General features: G+C 37.9%; 1 protein-coding gene and 1 non-coding gene across 6 annotated transcripts in view; both read left to right on the plus strand.

The window, feature by feature from the left end:
* Nucleotides 1-21,966, plus strand: part of Kntc1 (kinetochore associated 1) — a 74,600-nt gene that overhangs the window by 22,276 nt on the left and 30,358 nt on the right. For all 5 annotated transcript variants that reach the window (XR_012443510.1, XM_074060927.1, XM_074060925.1 and 2 more), the window contains 20 exons: nucleotides 567-678; nucleotides 1,527-1,670; nucleotides 2,001-2,057; nucleotides 2,151-2,252; nucleotides 4,172-4,291; nucleotides 4,389-4,532; nucleotides 5,351-5,449; nucleotides 6,074-6,177; nucleotides 6,329-6,428; nucleotides 6,761-6,895; nucleotides 8,118-8,237; nucleotides 10,542-10,614; nucleotides 11,839-11,906; nucleotides 14,837-15,117; nucleotides 15,674-15,846; nucleotides 16,924-17,021; nucleotides 17,824-17,962; nucleotides 18,599-18,655; nucleotides 19,111-19,274; nucleotides 20,694-20,798. Coding sequence is in view for 4 of the 5 variants with exons in the window: in XM_074060927.1 (XP_073917028.1) it covers nucleotides 567-678; nucleotides 1,527-1,670; nucleotides 2,001-2,057; nucleotides 2,151-2,252; nucleotides 4,172-4,291; nucleotides 4,389-4,532; nucleotides 5,351-5,449; nucleotides 6,074-6,177; nucleotides 6,329-6,428; nucleotides 6,761-6,895; nucleotides 8,118-8,237; nucleotides 10,542-10,614; nucleotides 11,839-11,906; nucleotides 14,837-15,117; nucleotides 15,674-15,846; nucleotides 16,924-17,021; nucleotides 17,824-17,962; nucleotides 18,599-18,655; nucleotides 19,111-19,274; nucleotides 20,694-20,798 (2,395 nt within the window). In the remaining variant the exon portion in view is untranslated. The remainder of the gene's footprint in view (nucleotides 1-566; nucleotides 679-1,526; nucleotides 1,671-2,000; nucleotides 2,058-2,150; nucleotides 2,253-4,171; nucleotides 4,292-4,388; nucleotides 4,533-5,350; nucleotides 5,450-6,073; nucleotides 6,178-6,328; nucleotides 6,429-6,760; nucleotides 6,896-8,117; nucleotides 8,238-10,541; nucleotides 10,615-11,838; nucleotides 11,907-14,836; nucleotides 15,118-15,673; nucleotides 15,847-16,923; nucleotides 17,022-17,823; nucleotides 17,963-18,598; nucleotides 18,656-19,110; nucleotides 19,275-20,693; nucleotides 20,799-21,966) is intronic.
* On the plus strand, nucleotides 19,573-19,694 carry LOC141419099 (small nucleolar RNA SNORA21). The gene has a single exon (XR_012443763.1). It is a non-coding gene; the product is annotated as a small nucleolar RNA SNORA21 (small nucleolar RNA).

Raw genomic sequence — 21,966 nt, forward strand, 5'->3', positions numbered from 1 at the left:
AGGACTAAGTGGTTATTGCAGCACTGTTGGTTATAGCAAGACTAGAAATAGCCTAAGCATTTAACTTGTGGGAGACTAGTTAATGTATTATAGAAAATCCATGCCACGGGACACTGTGGTATCCTTAAAGGAGTGATGCTTATATGTTCTTACGGTTACGACTACCAAGATGAGATAATTTTTTTGCAAGTAACAGATAATATATAGAGAAAACTTATTTTAAAGTTAAAAATAATTGTCTTTGTACTGATTATCTAGGCCTACCTAGATAATCTCTAGGTAATCCTCTAGAGAGGATGATGAGATTTGTTCTAGGAAAGAAGGAAACTTTCTTTTCACTGTAGAACTTTGGGGCTGGCCTCAAACTTGTGATCCTCCTGCCTCAGTCTCCTGAGTGCTGAAATTATAGGCATGAACCACCATGCCCAGCAAACTCTTCCAGTTTTTATTTAGAGAAAACAAAAAAACTCATTAGTTGAAAAGCATAACAATTCTTGGAAGGTATAGTCTTTTTGTTTTTTGTTTTTTGTTTTTAACTAGCTTTTTTCTTTCCTTTGACTTCTTAGTGGTAGTTCTTGGATTGAGTTCCTGAATAATGAAGACGATCTTAAAGATGTTTTTTTACAGCTAAGAGAAGGAAACCTTGTTTGTGCACAGTATCTTTGGCTTAGACATCGGGTAATAAATTCTGCATTTTTTTCTTAATGACGTTCTAATTCCTGAGACGGGTCATTGATTGAGTCCTAGAAACTAACAGGGTGACAAGTGCAATTGGGTAACAGAATGTTTTCAGATTGACTAGATGTGATCAGTCCCAGGGAAAATTGTCCTCTGATGATTGTTAGCCAGAGGAAATACTATGAAGATACAATGTAACCTCATTTTATCTCAACATTAAGTCCAGTTAGCTCCAAACAACAGACAAAGTCATATTACGTGATTTATTGATGAGTGTTTAATGATGTGATGGTGGAGAGGATGTTGCTACTTCAGCTCAGTTTGTGGTAAAGGAGGGCCCATTAAAATTGTTCACCTGAAGGCTGTACATAGTGACATGTGCTTGTAGACCCTGTCACTGGGTAAGCTGAAGCAGGAAGATCGCTTGAGCCCAGAAGTCTGGGCCAGCCTGGGCACCATAGCAAGACTCTGTCTCTTAAAAATAAATGAATACATAAAATTGTTCGTCCTGATCCCATTCCTCTTGGCCAATATTGAAATACAACATTAGGTTCAAACAGTACCTTGGTGTGATGGCATTAATGGACACATTGCTAGTTAGCATTTATGCTGCTATCGCCTCTGGTTATATTTTTCTTACAGCTACCCGTTCCTGTGTTACATAATTTGTTATTTCATACTCACTGATAGAATATCTCATGAAATTGTGCACCCCCCTGCAACTTGTGTCATTTGTGTAGATGAAATCATCTTTACCATTCATTATTAAATCTGTAAGATAGTCCTTAAAATGGCTTCTGAATTACATTTGTCAGATGAATCTTAATTTCTTACTCTGTATCATTTAGGCAAACTTTGAAAGCAGGTTTGATGTGAAGATGCTTGAAAACTTGCTCAACTCAATTTCTCTACCAGTCTCTTTGCAAAACCTCTGTCTGTGGCTTAGAAATGATGTCATCCCATTTGTGAGAAAGACTGTACCTGAAGGACAGGTAAGTCTCCTCCAGTATTTCTATTCTTCCTGGTTTAACTTTGGGTTTGTTTTGTTTTGTTTTTGGCACTATATCAGTGACAGTGAAGTCCCACTAACAGCAGTTAGTTCTTTCAGGTGTTTCTTTTAAAAAGATGATAACAAGGTGCCGGGTGTAGCTTGGTGGTAGAGCACTTGCCTAGCAGTTGTGAAGTCCTGCATTTGAGCCCCAGCACTGCAATAAATAAATAATTAATTAACTTGAAAATAAGATCTTGGAGGGCTTTTTTTAAAAGTTATCGTTGTGATCACCTAATGAGAGTTTTATTTTTAAATGATATATCTGTTTTAGAAATTTCTTGCAAAATGGTTGGAGCAAGCAGCCAGGAACCTTGAATTGACAGATAAGGTAATACCAGTATAATTAACATGGAACAGAAATGTTGTACCCTCCCTATAGCATAAAATACTGTCATTAATGGTCTGTGATTATTTTTTTAAGGTAAACTGGCCAGAAAATGGGCTTCAGCTGGCAGAAGTATTTTTCACAGCAGAAAAACCAGATGATCTGGGTTTGTCATCCTCTTGGCATTGGATTTCTTTGGTATGATGTAGAGAATGGATTTTTAACAATGAAACAATCCATTTATGTTAGACAGCTTTTCTACATGTATATAGAGAAATGTGTCTGGAAATAGACCCACTTCATAAGTTTTCTGTTATGTTCCTTTTATTTGTACCTTTCACATCCAGCAAAAGGAAAACTTCCTTTTTTTTTTTTCCATTCTGATCCTTCTGTTAACATCAGCACATTTTAATGCACTGTTTTTCTCTATTGAAGCAACCAAAAACCAATCTAGAAACATTCTCTAAAGTGGTATAATTGTGATTTTCTACAATAGCATCTTCTCACAATTCTTTCTAAGAATAAAATTTACTACTACATGATGATTCATTTTCAAAATCTACAACAGTTAAGCCTGTTTCTTTTATTTAATAAAAGCAGGCCCTAGATCTGATTTCATATCTTTGATATTCCAACAGCTGTTATGACGAAAATATCGGTGTTTTTTTTTTTTTCTTAAGATCAAATTGTAAACTCATTGTGGTGACACACATCTGTAATCCCAGCACTTAGAAAGCTGAGATGAAAGATCAAAAGTTCAAGGGCAGCCTGGGTTATATAGTGAGACCCTGTGTTAAAGAAAAAAAGAACAAAAATCAAATAATCTGAAAAAACAGAAGTGGGCAGTGAGTGTGGCTCAGTGGTAGAGCACTTGCCTGCCACACCCAAGGCCCTAAGTGTCATTCCTAGCACCACAGAAAATACAAAAACAAGAAAAAAAAAAGAAAAAGAAAGCAGTCTAGAGGGAGAAAGTAAGATCAGGAATGTTGTTAGTTGAAGTTAGTAAACTAAATTTATTATTTGGCTTCTAAATTTCTTAAAATTCAGTTCTTTTTTCCGTTAAGAAAAACATTTATTATACTGGAAGGAAAAAAACCACATTCTTACATTTTATAAAAGAAGAAAAACTTTGTTGGATATGCCAGAATCTAGTTTATCAATTAATATATAAGGAATAAATATCTCACTTCTGAAGTGTTAAGTACTTAGTACCAGGAAACTGTGTCCTTTACAATATTGCATATTATCACATTTACTTCTTAAATTTCAATTAAAAAAATAATAATTGAAGGCTGGGAATGGAGCTCAGTGGTAGAGCACTTGCCTAGCAGGTGTAAGGAGGTCCCACATTTTTTCTCTAGGACCCCTCCCCACTAAAAAAGTAAGAAAAATGATGATACTTACACTTTAGGACCTAACAATTTCCTCCTACTTTCTGAAGTAACAGATTATTGTCACTGTTTATACCTACTGATTGTATTATCCAAACATGAGGATTTTTTTTCCTCTGGATTCTAAGCAGTCTACTGATTGATGATTCTAATATATTTTTTCCATATAAGCCTTTTCCTTTTGCTTTGTCTTTTCTCTCTTAGTAGTCTTTTATCCCAATACTAAAAATTCTGATCTTGACTGGGTGTGGTAGTACATGCCTATAATCCCAGTGCTTGGGAGGCTGAGGAAGGAAGATTGAGAGTTCAAGGCTAGCCTGAGCTACATAGTGAAACCTTGTCTCAAAAAATAATTGTAGCAATTTCTGTTCCTGTATATAATTTTAGGAAGTATTACAGCTTATATCTGATCAGGACCTGTGTTGATAGATGAGACATTGAGGACTATCTAAATGATTCTTGTGTATTCCAACATATTTGAGTCCTGCAAAAAAAATTGTAGTATTGTTAACACTGCTATAGTTTTTTCTAAAGAAAATTTCCTTCTGATTCTGATTTATGTTAATTTGTACTGGGTAGTTTAAAGCATAAGTTGCTTTAAAGTTACAGGTTTCCTTTTTTGTACATAATCATTGGCATTTCTTATTTTATTTGAAATAAGTTTGACTGTTTCTCTTCTACACTTTCTATTTTATATCCTTAAGAACTTTAACACTTTTGTTTTAGAAAGATTATCAAAACACAGAGGAAGTATGTCAGTTACAGACTTTGATAAACAACTTGCGAGAGCTGATCACATTGCATAGGAAATACAACTGCAAATTGGCCCTCTCTGAGTATGAGAAGGTAAAATTCCAGGCTTCTGACCATTATTTTACATTTTTATTGTATCTAATGATGACTAGACTCTGTATTTATGACATCTTTCTTGTCTCTTATCCAGGAAAACACTACCACCATAGTGTTCCGAATGTTTGACCGAGTGCTGGCCCCAGAATTAATTCCCTCAGTCTTAGAGAAGTCCATAAGAGTTTACATGAGGGAACATGACTTGCAAGAGGAGGAGCTTCTCCTACTTTACATAGAGGTAGCTTTTTCTTTAGAGTCAGTCTTACATATGAGACCCACATAGCCTGTTTGTGTTAAGTGCTGGATTCTTTAATGTCATGTTTGCCCTTGGGACTTATGCAGCATTTTTTATTGGTTAAGAATATGGGTTAATTGTGCTATTAACCCATTGAGAGCCTCCTAGCCTTGGAGCTCACAATTGCGAGCTAGCCTGGCATCAAAAGGAGACCCCATCTCAAGAAAATAGAAGAGAATAATAGTAGGACTTTTTCCTAAGGGGTGTTATGAAATAATGGACTCATGAGCTCAATAAATACTAGCTTTTTTTTTTTTGATACTGGGTGGGGCCACATAATGCTAAGCATATATCCCCAGTCTCGCCATTATTTTTTGTAGACTTAATATGTTATAATATTCTGATTTGTAGATACTTCAAGAATGTCTCCTTAAATTTTCTGTACCATATAAAACTGAAGGCTAAAATTTTGGCAATATTTTTTGTGTTGGGGGGGACTAGGTTGGGGTTTGGACTGAGGATTTCATGCTTGCAAAGTGGACACTGCTTGAGCCACTTCCAGCCCATCATTTTGGCAATTTCATAATTTTTTTCAGTGCTGGGGGTGGAACCCAGGACCTCACAAATGTGAGGCAAGTGCTCTACTACTGAGTTACACCCCCAGTCTGACAATTTTATCATTTTTGACAATTATTCCACATTCATGACTTTTAAAGGTTAGGTTTTTGTTGTTGTTATTGTTTTTAGTGCATCTGTGAAGACTATTTGTGTGTGTTTATTTTAGTTTCTAATTTTTGGAAAAAAATGTTTATCCTTTTTAGGATTTACTAAGGAGATGTAGCTCAAAGTCGACATCGCTCTTTGACACAGCATGGGAAGCCAAGGCCATGGCTGTAATTGGATGCTTGTCTGACATAGATGTAAGTTAACGGAGTCTATCGGGTTTTCCTTTGGAGCACTGGATCTTAAACTTTTTCTCCCAATCGTAAAATCAACACCTTTGTTGAGAAAAATTTGTGTGGTATGAAAAAGAAGCAAAAAAAGAAAATAAAAAACCTCTCATGATTCTATCTTCTTTGATTAGGGAAAATAAAAAGTGAAAATTTTCTCATTCCTCCCCCAGAAGAAGACAACAGAATTGCATCTCTCCGGGCTTTCTATGGCTTTCCAAATATGGAGGCATTTAAAAAAAAAAAAAAAAAAAGTTGTACTATGCCTTTATTTTGATTTTGCACTGTTACTAGCTGCCTTTATAGAGTGTATGAATGAAAAAAAAATAAAATAAAAGAAACAGTGTATGAATAAAATCTTGAAACTATAGAAAAACATAAACTATATGACTGCTATTTCTCAGCAGACAAAATACTGTCAATTTTTACAAACAATAAAGTTGTTCTTTGTGCATAGAAATTGGAAGAAATAATGTACCTTTGCGGTCAGAAGATGAAATAGTCTCAAACTATCTTGTGGTTGATGGATGTGGTGCCATTGATTTACTTGGAAGGTCATCTAGGAGCAACTGTTGAGTGTGTCTTCCTTTGCAGCTCATATTTGATGCTGTGCTCAAGATAATGTACAAGGCAGTAGTTCCCTGGAGTGCAGCCGTGGAGCAGCTGGTGAAACAGCATCTGGAAATGGACCATCCCAAGTAAGATTACAGTCCATCAAAAAATTCTTCTCTGCTCTGGATAAACCTGACGTTTTGAGTCGATATTCAAAATTATGTTTTTCATTTACTATGTTCCATAGTATTTCATAAAAATGACAACCCATGTTAATGTCAATAAATTTTCTTTCAGAGTCAAGCTATTACAGGAAAGTTACAAACTAATGGAGATGAAAAAGCTTTTACGAGGCTATGGGATAAGAGAAGTGAATCTTTTAAATAATGAAATAATGGTGAGTGTACTAGTTGTCTTTCTTCCTTTGTTGTACTTTTAGGGCAGCATAAGGACTTTGTAGTCTAAAGGATTAATAGAGTTTGATAATGATAACATGGTGCTCAGTTTTTTATGAGGATATTAAGGACAACAAATAGTAAATTAAACTCAGAAGAAAGAAAAGATGGAACTGTCACAAATTCCAGTATGTAAGTCATATTTTAATGTTTGATACTGTTTAGTTTTTTTTGTTGCATCATTTTCATTTTATAGCTACCTTGCCCTCATAAGCAAATGATTCCTGGGGTCCCTGTGAGGTTTCATAGTCAGTGTACATGTTGTCTCTTTCAGAGAGTGGTCAGATACATCCTCAAGCAAGATGTCCCGGCTTCCTTAGAAGATGCTTTAAAGGTGGCCCAAGGGTATAGGTTGTCTGATGATGAAGTCTACAGCCTAAGAATTATTGATCTCATTGATAGAGAACAGGTATGAAAGTTGTACGTTGTTATTTCATAAGGATTCTTCATTAACAAAATCCTTAAAAACAGAAACCAATCAAACTATCCAAACCAGTTCTCACAAAATAAAGTTATATCACTGTATAAACAAAGGATAATAGAAGGCTACTTTTTTCATGTCTTTTTGTGGGTTCTTTAAAATTGTTTTGTGCTTAATGAATTTTTATACTCTTGTAGTTAGCAAACTCTAAGACCCTTTGATACTAGAATAAGGTGTGTTTCCTGTTTTGATGGATGTTGGGGATTGAACCCAGGACTTGTTAAACCACATGCTCTATAAGCCCTCTTTTTTTGTATTTGTAAATGTCTTTGTTTTTACATGTTCTGTAACCAGAGGCGCGCCCAAGAAGTAAGCTAGTTTTCAGTACTTATAGTTGTATTTTAATTTTGTTTTATGTGTTATAGCTGTCATCTACAACATAGTTTTCAGGGATTTTTTTTTGGGAGGAGGGGGGCAGTGCTGAGATTTACAGTATCATGCTTGCTAGGCAGGTGTTCCATAATTTGAGCCATTCCACCCATCTTTTTTTGTGTTAGGTATTTTTGAGATTGTGTCTGTCAAACTATTTGCCCAGGCTGGCCTTGAACTGCGATTCTTCTGATCTCTACCTCCTGAGTAGCTAAGATTATAAGTGTGAGCAGGCCACAGTCAATTTTCAGATTTTTTTTTCTTTTTTTTTTTTTTGCAGTACTGAAGTTTGAACTCAGAGCCTGCACCTTGAGCCACTCCACAAGCCTTTTTGTGATAGGTTTTTTGAGATAGGGTCTTGCAAACTATTTGCCCTTGTTGGCTTCGAGCCTTGATCCTCCTGTTCTGTACCTCCTGAGTAGCTAGGATTACAGGCGTGAATCACCAGTGCTAACTGCTTTAATTTTCAGATTTTTAAGAAAACATTGAACTACAATCTATTTTTCAACTTTTTTTTTCATGTGCTACTAGGGATTGAACCCAGGTCTCCAAGCTTGCTAGACATGTAAGAATTTTCCATTGTTGGGTTTGTTCTTTTTGGGTGTTTTTGTTTTTTGTCGTGTAAGGGATTAAACTCATGCCTTGCACATACTAGGCAAGCAGTTTTACCATTGAGCTACATCCCTAGCCCTTGTTGTTTTTCTTTCCATCTTTAAGTAGAAGAGAGAGAGGTAAGTCCAAAGTATCCTTTTCGGTGACCAGCGGTTTTTTCTGCTCACAGGGGGAAGACTGTCTTCTGCTGTTGAGGTCTCTGCCTCCTGCTGAAGCTGAGAAAACTGCAGAAAGAGTAATCATCTGGGCTCGACTGGCATTGCAGGAAGAGCCAGACAGTTCTAAAGAGGTGAGGTTTGCACTAGGTAATATATGAACATTGGTGGTGGACGCATATAATTCCAGCATTCGGGAGGGAGGCAGGAGGATCAGGAGTTCCAGGCCAGCCTGGGTTACAACAAGGTTGTGTCTAAAAAAAAATTTTTTTTGATTAAATAAATAAATGCAGATTCTATAGACAGAAAAGGATAGACTTCCAAGTATAAAGATCTATTCTCTCTGCTAGGGTAGTCTCAGGTGAAAAATTTTGTGTTATTTTCTCTGTAGGAAAAAAACCCAATATGACTGCTTTGAAAATTAGCAGAATTAAGTGAGGTAGCTTTTGAACATTAAGGGGTTTTTAGACTTTTTTTTTTTTTGTGGCACTGGGGTTTGAACTCAGGGCCTCATACTTGCTAGGCAGGCACTCTTACTGCTTGAGCCACTACACCAGCCTGAGAGGTTTTTCACAGTGGCTTGCAATATGAACAATGTTTTGTGTTGCATACAGCATAATCATTAACTGTTAAGTAATAATGTCATCTACTGACCAAAAGTCTAAATAATTTTAAGTTGTTGAAGCTTAGAGATGCTTTCTAGAGAACTAGTTCACTTCCTTAGAGATGAGGTACCAAACACCTATTTTATCCAGGATAGTTGGGTTTTTAAACTCTGAGGGATAGGTTTCTCTGAACTTCTGTCAGCACTCTGTCATTTTGTTACCTTTAGGGAAATAAGGTTTTTTTTTAAACACTTAATAGGTTTTGTATTCTTCTTATGCAATAGACATTAGGTTAAATACTTTTAAATAATTACCCACTTCATCTTCACACAAAGTTGTGTAGTAGATTCTGTTGTTAGCTCTTCATAGATTACATTCAGAACAACTTTTCTAACATTATTACAAAGTAGCAAAGGCTCAACTCAAACTCTGTATGATACCTTCATCTACTCCCCTCCCCTCCTTCCCTCTCTCCTTCCAGTGATTGAACCCAGGGCTTGGCACATGCTATGCTGCAAAGCTGCACTTCATCCTTCATATCATGTCCATTTATTTATTTAGTTTTACGTTTTGGGGGTACTAGGGTTTGAACTCAGGGCTTGTTAGGCAAACACTCTACCACTTGAGCTGCGCTCCACCTCTTTTTATTTTGGTTATTTTTTAGATAGGGTCTCTTGTTTTTACCCAGGGATGGCCTTGAATAGAGCCCTTTTACCTGTGCCTCCTGCCTAGCTGCAATTACAAGTGTGTACCACCTCACCTGACTTAGGTCCCTTTAATGTTTTTCATGATGGCCTTGAACCACAGTCCTCCTATCTCCACTTCCTCTAATTTAATTAAAGCGTCTTCTCTTTTTTAAATCTTTTTTTTCTATCAGTACTGGGGTTTGAACTCATGGTTTCACACTTGCTAGTCAGATACTCTACCACTTGAGCCATTCCTCCAGCCCTTTTTGCTTCTGTTATTTTTCAGATAGGGTCATATGTTTTTGCCCAGAGCCAGTCCCGGACCATGGTCCTTCTACCTCTGGCCTCCCATGTAGCTAGAATCACAGTATCGGTGCTCCATCTCGTCCCCCGTTGGTTGAGATGGGATGTCTGAGGTCTTGCTAATTTATTGAATTTATTTTCCATGCTGGCTTCGAGCATCAATCCTCCCAATCTCTGCCTCCTGATATCTGATTTCCAAGTAGCTGGGATTATCTCTTTGTAAAATCTTTAAATAATCACTGGAAATAATAATTATTTATTAGGCTATCGCTCTGTTTTTTTCTAACTTTTCCTAAGAACATTTCCAAACGTTTAGAGTAGCTCTACAGAAAGAATAAGGGTATGTCAATCATAGTGTAGATGAAAGGTTATTTGGAAGGTTTGCTTGTTGTGTGGTTTTTCTAAATCATATTTAAACGTCTATACTGGTGTTGCTCACGTTTAACCTATGTAAGACTTATTCATGATTCCATGATGATTTCACAGCTGTTTAACTACTGCGCACGTGGGCCCCTCATTTGTACACCATTTTCCTTGTTTTGTTTTGTTTTTACTGGAGTTGAACTCGGGGCTTCATGCTTGTAAGGCAGGTGCTCTACCACTTGAGCCACTCTACCGGCACTTTCTTTTCTTTTTTTTTTTTTTTTTTTTTTTTTTTTCATTTTGTTTGATTTGGTTGGCTGTGGTGCTGGGAATGGAACCCAGTGCCTCACGCTTGCTAGGCAAACATTTTATCATTTAGCTACACTCCTAGCCCATGACTCGGTGGTTTTTATGTCTTTGTCTATGTCTTGCTGCAACAGTCAATAAAGGAAGTAGATTAACTTTGCATCTTTCTTTTTAGGACAAGTCCTGGAGAATGTCTGTGGCAAAGACATCAGTGGATATTCTTAAAATTCTTTGTGACATTCAGAAAGGTAGTTTCTGTTTCTATTCCAAAGCTCATCCTTTTCAGATGGGATACCAATGACAATTCTCATCATACTTACAGTCTTCCTGATTGTCTTATGAAAGCCTTTCTTGCATTTTTGGGGTTTTTTTTTTTTTTTTTTTTTTTTGGTAGTACTGGGGTTTGAATTCAGGACCTCACACTTGTTAGGCAAGTACTCTATTTTTTTATTTAGTTTTTAATCGAAAGTGTAAGAGGTAAAGCACGTAAAATCAACTTACTATTTTTTACATGCTTCAGTACGCTATTCAGTGCTTGACTAGATTTCTTTGGCACCCTATACTTACTGCTCATTTTTCTCATTTATCAGTTGGTTATGAACAGAAGGGGAAAGCCCTTTTAAACTTGAGCTTAAAACAGCTAAGAAAGTTACTCTTGGGGAAAGAAGAGCTAGTTTATTTCAGAATAATCACTATTTTTTTTAAAATAATCCTTAAACATTTCTTCTTCCAGAAGAATGGTTAGATTTACTTTTTTTCCAATTACATGTTTTTGCACTAAATTTTACCAGTATCAGGAAAGAACTGCTAAAGACTTTTAAGAAAACCAAATGTAATTAATATTTTAGCTTTTAAAAATCCTGATAATGTAGTATCTTAGCCTGTCTTCTGTTGCTATAGCAAAATGCTTGAGGCCATGTGATTTACAAGAAGAAAGGTTGACCTAGCTGACAGTGCCAAGACTGGGGAGTTCTCAAGTATGGTGCCAGCATCTGCTTGGTTTCTGTTGAGGCCTTCTTGCTGCAGCATAACATTACAGAAGCCTGCAATCCCACTTGCTCAGGAGTCAGAGATCAGTAAGACCGAGGTTTGAAGCCAGCCCAGAGAAATAGTTCTGTGAGACCTCCTCTCAAAAAAAACCCTTCACAAAAATAGGGCTGGTGGAGTGGCTCAAGGTGTAGGCCGAGATCAAGACCTAGTACCGCAAAAAAAAGAAAAGAAAAAAAAAAAAAGAGGGCGTCATGTGCACAGACAGACCAAGCAAGGGCTCTAGACTTTTATGACATAAGCACACCTACAATCACCTGTGAGTCCATGAGGGGATTAACCCATTCATGAGGACTCTGCCAATCACTTCCTAAATTCCTGCTGCCCAATTCTATTAGCAAATACATGACATTCTGGGGACATACTGACACTGTAGCATATGGGAATTTGTATGTCTGCTATAACTTGTAAAAATGTGATTACAGATAATCTACGGAAGAAGGACGAATGTGGAGAAATCTTGAAACTATTTAAAGTGGTGGCTGCTTTACAGGTAAAGATGGTGACTTATGCCGAGCGTTTTCACTTGACCATTCCTTTCATTTGACACAGAAATCTCTCCCTCCTCAACATTTTCCACACTGGCAACCAGAGACTTCACATACTGGCTCTTTTTCTTTCTCTGTTTTTCACAGTTACTGAGATATAATTCACATGCTGAACAGTTGATCCATGCAGTGATTTTGGTACTTTGTATTACTGGTTTTTAAAAATTACAGTAAAATATGTGTAGCATTAAATAACCCATTCTAACAGTTCTTCTGTATCATTACTTACATTCACTATGTTGTGCAAGCATCACCTCTATTTTTTCATCATTCCAATAATTCCACACTTCTCTCTTCCTCCAGGTCCCTTTAGCCTACTTTCTATAAATTTGCCTATTCGCACTATTTCATGTAAGTGGAATTACATAGCTAAGAGTGAAATAAAGAAATCCTGTGACTAAAAAGTTTGAATCCTCAGACAGTCACTGTCTTTGTGAAAAGACATCTTCAGAGTGAACCTCTCCATGTTTTTGGTGGTACTGTGATTTGCACTCAGGGCTAAGCAGGCACTCTACCACTTGAGCCACTCTGCCAGTCCTTTTTTGTGTTAGGTATATTTGAGATAGGATCTCGAGAACTATTTGCCCAGGCTGGCTTTGAACTGTGATCCTCCTGATCTCTTCCTCCTCAGTAGCTAGGATTACAGACTTGAGCTACCAGTGCCTGGCTCAGGAAGAAAGGAAAGAGGAAGGGAGGGAAGGAAGGAAGAAAAGCCTTTTGGAGGGTTAATCCTCTAAAAGAAAACCTTTTTTGGCAGTACTGGGGTTTGAACTCAGGGCCTCATATTTGCTAGGCAAATGCTCTACCACTTGAGCCACCCCTCCAGCCCTGAAAAGAAGGCATATTTTATTTTTGAATAGATTTTATGTGGATATGGTTCATAATTGAAAAGTTTTTTCTTTTTCTTTTTGGCAGTACTGGGGTTTGGACTCAGGACCTCACACTTGATAGGCAGGAACTCAACCACTTCAGCCACTCTGCCAGCCCCAGTTGAAAAGTTTTTTATAGGGAAAATGGTTATCTTGATAAACTTCAATATGTCTCTTTTACCATGATAGGAAATAAGTGAGTTTATTTAAATTAACTCTGTACTACATGTTGTAAACAGTTAATTCTTTAGTCCCAAAGAGAAGCTTAAAAAAGACTATACAGTACAGTGAAAAATAAGCCTGACTTCCATTTCCCATGGTAGCTGTAGCCCTTGCAACCAGCTTCTTGTATATCCTCCCACAAGCTCCCTATGGCTATCTAAGCAGAGAAACTTCTGTAGCTCCTCATAGAGTACAGTGACATGTAATTAATAGTCTTCAGTGGTATATTTATAGTGAATATCAGGAGTGAGTTCTCATATTGACTGCTGTATGTATGTATTTCTGCTTGATATAGGCCCTTCAGGAAAGATCTTATACACACACACACACACACACACACACACACACACAAATTGGGGGAGGTAAGCATCAGTGTGAAAATTTTGTAAAATTTAAAAAACATTGCCTCTACCATAGATATATGTTATGTGCCATTAAAAATAACATTTATTGCTGGCAGAATAGCCTAAGTGGTAGAGTGGGTGCCTAGCGAGCATAGGGCCTAAGTTCAAACCATATTATTGCCAAAAATAAAAAAACAGTATTTATACTAGGCATGGTGACTCATACCTATAATTTCAGTTACTTGGGAGGCAGAGATTGGGAGGATCCTGGTTCCAGGCCAGCCTGGAGAGAAAAAGGAGCTCCTATCTCATCAAATAAGCCAGGCATGGTGGCACACATTGTAATCCCATCTATGCATGGGATCACAATTCAGGCTGACCCTGGTGAAAACATAACACTATGTGAAAAAATAACTAAGATGAGAAGGGCTGGGGGCGTAGCTTAAATGGTAGAGGACTTGACTAGCAAACATGAAGCCCTAAGTTCAAACCCCAGTACCATCAAAAATAATAGTAATAACATTTTTAACCAGGTGTGCTGGCTTTTAGTCCTAGCCTGGGTCTCCAAAATAATAACATGCCAAGTATGGTAGTGCATGCCTACAATCCTAGCATACAAGAGGTTCAGGCATGAAAGCAGACCATGAGTCTGAGGTCAGCCTAGGCTAGAGAGCAAATACCCTGAGAAAATCAAGACAATAATAATTATTATATTTCTAAAGTTTAAGACTGGGAAACTGGAAATGGTAATACATGAAATTATACAATGAAGCCATAAATGCTGATGAAATAAACTGAAAAAGTTACCAAAAAAATGACTAATGTTTATTAGGTTAAGCTCTTTTCAATGGGGATGGACCAGTTTTGCACTCCAGGAGACATCTGACAAATGTGGGGTCATTTTTGATTGTCACAACTGATGAGGAAGAAAGCACTATTGGCATCTAGTGTGTGGAGGCCAAAGATGCTACTTCAACAATCCTGCCATGCTCACTGGACAACAAAAAAAGTTGCAAGATTGGGAAACCTGCTCTACAGCATAGCATCAAAGCAAAGTGTCTAGCCTTCACTCCCTCTTGGTGCCTTTCTGTTGTCTTTGGTGGAATTTTAATTGAGTCAGAATAAACCCTCCATCTGAAGTTAGCAACCAACCAGAAGTTATGGAAGAGAATAAAGCTGAGTTCTTCAACTCTCCCAGGATAGAATTGCCCCAACCTAATGCTTAACCCCTGTTTTATAGTCATATTTCCTGTTTGCCAAACTTTTTATAATACTGCTATATTTTTATAACTTTTGGACTGTAAAGTCTTAAACTCTTAATTTACAAGCAAGTAGTCTCGGAAGGACAGGTGATAAAGACAGATGGGAGCCACAATGGTGATTTTTCACAGGGGATAAACTGACCAGACTTCAGACTTTGTTTTGCTTACCTTGGTACAGGAGAACTTTGAGGTCTTTCTCTCATTTGAAGATTACAGCAACAGTGCCCTGGTTGCAGATCTCCGAGAGCAACATATTAAAGCTCACGAAGAAGCACAGGCTAAGCACAAACCCATGAGTACCCCAGGGCCCGCTGCTACCAAGGGGACTGGGCTGAGCACCAGATCAAAGCTGCACAGACAGGCACTGGCCCTGCAGGTGTCTACACAAGAGCTGGAGGCAGAGCTGGCCTTGAGAGCCTTAAGAGATGGGAAAGTGGGAGCAGCGCTGAACAAATGCAGGTGGTGCCCGGGTCCTCAGCTTGCATGGCTTGTCAGAAAGTAACATATGCCTTGTTTATTTAAGTCATAAGCCTTGGGACAGGGACTTTTTTTTTCTTCACAAAAGCAGTTGTTGGATTCTCATCTTGTGAGCCTGTTTTGGGCTTGTTTGTCAGAAAGTAGTGGCATAGAAAGCAAGTAGAAAATACTGTCTCGAGTTGGGTAAATTAACCATTGAGAGCTGGTTTGGGCTTTGGGAGGGGCACATGGAGTGGTGAGGGAGGAAGGGGACACCTGCCTAGCTAGCCAGATCAGCTGAATCAACCCTGGCCATCAATGGGGTGACAAATGTCCCAACCAGATCACCCTTATATCCTAAAGTAGCCACTGAGTGGATGCTACTGTGCTCTGTGACTTTAACGCTATCATTTCAAAAATGAAGCACATGGTGTCCCATGAAGATATTTTAAAAACTCTTCAGGTGTTGATGATAGCAGTTATGTACTAATGCAAGAAAGGCAAATGTATGTACTCTCGATCTGAGTGTTCTAACTATCCACACTTCCTTCCTCCCAAGGGACTTGTTTAAGTATCATTGCAATGCCGACACAGGGAAACTGCTCTTCCTGATGTGTCAGAAGCTTTGTCAGATGTTGGCACATGACGTCCCAATGACAGCACCTGTGGGACTGAATCTTCCTTCTGAGATTCATGAGCTTGCATGCCGAGCTGCCACCATTTGCAGTCCAGGTGACAAGATTGATAAGTCTGTCACATTCTTTGGCTCATTGTATAAATGTCTCCCAAATGCTCTTTACAACTGGACATTCCAGTAGCCACATAAGGGATAGTATCTCCTTCCTACAAAATGACAACTAGAATTGATTCTCATTGGGGATTTTAGTTTTAAAATACCAAAAGCCAGTTGTGGTGGCTCACTCTTGTAATCACAGCACCTGGGAGGTGGAGGCAAGAGTGTTGTTAGGATTGCGTGGGTTACATAGCAAGACCCTGTCTCAAAAAAAAGCCGGGTCCCAGTGGCTCACACCTATAATCCTAGCTACTCAGGAGGCAAAGATCAGGAGGACCCAGGTTTGAAGCCAGCTATATGAGACCATATCTTGAAAAAAAACCCATCACAAAAAAAAAAAAAAAAAAAGGGCTGGTGGAGTGGCTCAAGGTGTAAGCCCTGAGTTCAAGTCCAGTACCACAACAAAAAATAAAATAAAAACTGAGTGTGGTGGCTCATGCTTGTAATCCTGGCTAATTGGGAGGTGGAGATCAGGAAGATCATGGTTCAAGACCAAACTGGGCAAAAATGTTTGCAAGACCCCCATCTCGACCAGTAAAAAACTAGGTGTGGTGGTTCACACGTGTAATCCCAGCCACGTGGGAAATGTAAATAGGAGGATCATGGTCCAGTCAGTCCCAGTCATACACATGAGACCCTGTTCAAAAAACAATTGAAACTTAAAGGCTCAACTGGTTTAATGCCTGCCTACCAAGCACAAGGCCTTGAGTTCAAACCTCAGTATCTCCCTCCTCAAAAAAAACTAAGATATTTTAACAATGGCATTTCTGACGATTAGTGATACCTACTTTTATGGGACTGTGAGAGTCCTTGCCTCCCCATAGCTGACGTTGCTTTCAAGCCAAGCTTAAGGCAAAACTTGACCTTCATTTAGACTAGTCAAGGCTGTCTGGAAACTTTTCTACTTACCATGTGACTTTCCTTAGAGTTTTAAGTGGTAACTATAAAATGGTTTTTTCCATTATTCTAAAGACCATACAATCGGAGTCTGATGGTGTTTCTCCACTTTCTCACAGGTTTTTTACTGGACGCTTTAGAGCTGTGTAAATACACTTTAGCTGCCGTGGAGCTTTCCAGACAGTGCCAGATGGACGAGTGCGGAATGCTAATGAAAGTAAATCACTAAAACTCCTGCCAACCAGTTATGCGCCATTTTAAATCCCTTACACCTTTGACAAAAATACTGAGTCTGCCACTTGTATTTTCTTATTCTGCATTAGAAAATCAAAGGACACAAAGCCACTTCTCTTTCCCAGTCAACATTTTTGGCCGTAATTTGCACTGTCTTTTGAAACATTGAGACCTCTGTGAACATTATCCTTTGTTACAGTTCAATTTGAAAATGCCATTGTTTTAAGCCAAGCACAATAGTACATACCTGTAATCTCTCCGCTCTGGAGATAAAGGCAGAAGGCACATGAGTTCCAGGCCAGCCCCAGTTACAATGGTAAGACTGTGTCTGAAAAAAATTAAAAGAATGCTTTTAAAAGGCATAGACTAGAAGAAACAGTATAATCATCCTTTCAGTGTCCGAGGGGAAACCGGCCCCAAGGCCCCTTACAGATGCCAAGTCTGGCTGCTCAAATCTCTCATCTAAAGTGGCATGGTATTTGCACGTAATCCTTTTAACTTAAATCACCTCTAGATCAGTCATGGTCCCTCATACCATGTCAATGCTGTGTAAATAGTTTCTGTTGCTTAGGGAATAATGACTTTCGAGAAGTCTGTGTGTGTTCAGCACAGACACAATTTTATTTTTCTGTATAATTTTGATCCATCATTGGCTGCCTTTGTCGCTGTGGATCCCGTGGTTATAGAGCTGCTTAGCTCTCCTGGCTCTGCTTTCTGTGGGGTGAAGGTGGTATCTGGTTTTCAGTGTACTCACTTCTGTCTTTCCTGTTTGTTTTGGCATTTAGACTTCTTTCGGAACTCATAAGGATCCCTATGAAGAGTGGTCTTACAGTGACTTCTTCAATGAAGATGGAATTGTTCTTGAGTCCCAGGTGGTGCTACCACTCATTTATGAGTTCATTTCATCCATGGTACCTCTCACAGGTAAATCTCACTTGGATTGTATTTTCTATGCATTTTGCTAGTTACAGCCAGTGATATGGATGAGTTTCACAGGTGTAAGAAGCCAAGTGCAGAAAAGTATATATTATATATGATTTCATTTACATAAGGTGCAAAAACAGGCTAAAAGTAAGCCATGCAGTATAAAGTCAGGATAATGGTTACTCTCAGGGGTGGGTAATGACTGCAGAGGGGACTTCTGGGTGCTGGTAATGTTCTGTTTCTTGATCTTAGTGTTGCTGTATTTAGTTTGTGGAAATTTACCAAGTTGTACTTTTTTTTGCATTTTTCTCTGTGTTCTTCAGTGGGTTTTGTTTGTTCGTTTATTTTGTTTTTTATTTGAGTCAGGCTCTTCCTATGTAATTCAGGTTAGTCTCAAAGTTGCTAGTTAGCCCAGGCTGGCCTCAAATTCATGACCCTTTTGCCTCTACCTCCCGAGTGCTGGGATTATAGGTATATACCACCATACCCAGCTTTAAGTTTTTGTTTTTGGCTTTTTTTTAAGCAGCAATTTGCTTTAAAATGTTATTTGATAGTAGCATATTTAAATATTTGAATCAATGTGCTTTTTAATAGACTTACTTTATTTAGTGTTATTTCATTTATTATCTCTTGTAGAAAGCAAAAGACATCCTTTGGATTCTACAAGTTTGCCATACTGCTCCATTAGTGAAGGTATTTAACATTAGAAATATATAGCATGGTATTGTAATTTTATAAATATACAAATACAGAAATTGCTTGGAATTTTGAATATGAATGTGACTTAGCTTCCTTTATGTAATTATTTAGTTATTTCATTGTCATTCTCCCGGAAGGTTAGACAATTGTGTGGCTTGGCTGGTAGTATTAACATTTATGAATCTGTTCATATATTTTAGAGATATGGTCTTCATATGCTAATTTTTGAAAATAGGCAAAGTATAATCAAAGCATCTCATTGTCTTGTAGACTTAGTTTTTTTCTGATTTAAATACAGCCTCATCTCAACTCTCTCATTAACTAAGTTAGAGAATGAACTCTGTGACTGTTACCTGCATTGAAAAAGCAGGCTGTACCTGAGAGCACTTTCCTATGATCATTCTTTTTAAAAAAGAAATAACACTTAAAATCCTTTTGTCACGCTGCAGGCGACAACCTCATCTTACCCATTATCAATTCCATCTCGGCCCTTCTTCAGAACCTTCAGGAATCTAGCCAGTGGGAGCTGGCCCTAAGATTTGTGGTTGGCTCCTTTGGTACCTGTCTCCAGCACTCTGTGTCAAACTTCATGAATGCCAGTTTGAGTGAAAAGGTATACTTTCAGGAACATATGCTTGTCTTGGCCAGTGCTGGTGGTTGTAATCCTAGCTGCTTGGGAGGCTAAGGTCAGGAGGATTGAGGTTTGAGGCCAGCCTAGCCAAACACTTGCAAACCTCCATCTCCAAAATAACCACAAAATGGACTAGAGGTGTGGCTCAAGTGGTAAAGCACCTGTAAGTGTGAAGCCCTGAGTTCAAACACCAATCCCAACAACAACAACAACAACAAAAATGCTTTAACTTAGAGTGAATAGAGATGCAAAAGTACTGCCAACCAAAGGAGTTTTGAGTCCCCACTTAAAAGCACTCAGTGGGCCTTTTGCTGATGACCCATTGAGCTGTCAAGAAGGGGCAGAGTAAAAACATTACTTTTGGGTGAAGTCATGTTTTGCCTTAATCAGTGGTTGACAAGGTGTCAAAGGAAAAAGAAAAAAAAAGGCAGAGGAATTTGGAGTCTACACTTTCCTGTTTGACCTTATAGCAAGGAAATTAGTCATTTGTCAAATGTAAGATTCAGGTACAATGCTAGGGTGTTTGCATGCAATTCCATATTTCTTTGCAGTTCTGGGATTTGAACTCGGGGCCTCACACTTGTGAGATAGGTACTCTACCACTTGAGCCACTCTGCCAGCCCTTCCATATTCTTCAGAACAACCCTAAGAGTCTCCATTTTGCAAATATAGAAAGTGATTCAGGGAGGTGAAATAAATTATCCAAGGCTTTAGGTTATGTTGATAATTTGCTTCCATCCTAAACTCAGTACAGTATTGGTCTGCTGTTTGTTTTGTTGTCACTCAGATTATAATTCTGTAAGACAAACTTCCTGTTGATGGGTTACTTATAAGCTGAATCTCAGAGGGAATTGTCTTCATTTCCACTACTCTTTTAATATGTATCAAGTGTCAATGCTTTTTCAAATTTTATTTGTTTTGGTGGTACTGGGGTTTGAACTGAGGGCCTCATGCTTGCTAGGTAAGCATCTACCACCTGAGCCATACCTTCAGCCCAAAATGTGCCATTTTTTAAAATCAACTTTATTGAGGTATAGCTTTGAAAATTAAAATGCGCATGTTCTAAATATGTCAACCAGTGTATTCACCTTATTACCAACTCCACAATCAAGACATTTTTTCTAGCAGTATTGGGATCGGAACTCAGGGCCTCAAGCTTGCTAAGCAGGTGCTTTACCACTTCAGCCACACCTCCAGCCCTAACATACAGAGTATTTTTTGCAGTTTCTTTTTATCCCATCCCTGTCAACCTCTCATCTGATGCTGGCTTTCTCACTTTAGGTTAAATTCCCAATACTTTTTTGCATAAAATCATGAATTTTCAAATTTCCTTGATAGTTGAGAATTTTCAGGATGACACGGAGAAGTGGACCTAAAGATTCTTTTGTTCTTTTCTGAAAGTTACTTGGAGAGGCCACATTAGTAAATTTAAGGAATGTTGTTATGGAATTGAAAGAAAAATCCATCATGTTTATCAGAGGAAATGCCACAACACTACTGCACAAAGTAAGTACTCATGTGTTTTATTTACCTGTTTATTTGCTTGTTTGCTTTGCCTTTTACCACAGCCAACAGTGCACATGGCTCAATAGTTTATAATTCAGTTACCATTCAAAAACATCAAGAACCAGTATGATAGCGAATCATTGTTTAATGATGAAAAATGACACTACTGAGCATTTGTGAAGTAGTGAATCATTTCTACTCTGCCCATGATGTCAGCTATTTATTTTGTGGACTAAAGCATCCCAGTGATCCTTGTGGCAGTTTATTTCTGTGCAGGAATTTCTATTCCAGAAATACTAATTCTCCTGTAGCCTTTTTTTTTTTTTTTTTGACAAAGTAAGACTTTGTGAAAAAATGTTGACATTGGGCATTTAGATTCTATTTGTCAGATTGCTTTTTCAAAATTTTTTTTTTTGAGGCTTTAGCAAGGACTTATTTTAGTATAACAGGATAAGATGGGGAGAAGAGAAACATTTCTTGTTCCCCATGCAGGAAATTGGAGCAAAGACACCTGAAGGTTTTTTTATTTGGGAATACTTTCAGAGTTTCAGACAAGTTTTAAAACTGGTACAAAGAACTCTAGTATACCCTTATTACTTTAGAATTTTCTGATATGCTGTCTCTCCTTCTATTATGTAAGGTCATTTTATATTATATATATGTGTGTATATGCATATATACATATATGTGTACATACGTTTGTTTGTTTATTTATTTATTTGGCCATACTGATATTTAAACTTAGGTCCTTGTGCTTGCTTGGCAGGTGCTCTACCACTTGAGCCATACCCCCAGTTTATATGTGTTTTTTCCAAATCATTTAAGACTTAAGTTGCATACACTACACCTCCTTCCCTATAAATATTCCAGGGTTTATGTCCCAAGAGTAAGAATGTTCTCTTACATAACGGCAGTACCATTTCAACCTCATTAAATTTAATAACTATATAATACTTGTATTAACTTGCTGTTCGTATTACAATTTTGTCTGTTTACCTAGCGATGTCCTTTATAGCATACTTACCCTTTCAGTACAAGTTCTAGTCTAACATGTATTTCATGAGTCAGCAATTGGTAGCAACACATCCAGCAGTTTGCTTTTGTAAATAAAGTTTTATTGGAACACAACTATGACCATTCTCGTAAATACTGTCTATGGCTATTAAGG

The sequence above is a fragment of the Castor canadensis genome, chromosome 18 (genome assembly GCF_047511655.1).
Source record: "Castor canadensis chromosome 18, mCasCan1.hap1v2, whole genome shotgun sequence".
Lineage (NCBI taxonomy): Eukaryota > Metazoa > Chordata > Mammalia > Rodentia > Castoridae > Castor > Castor canadensis.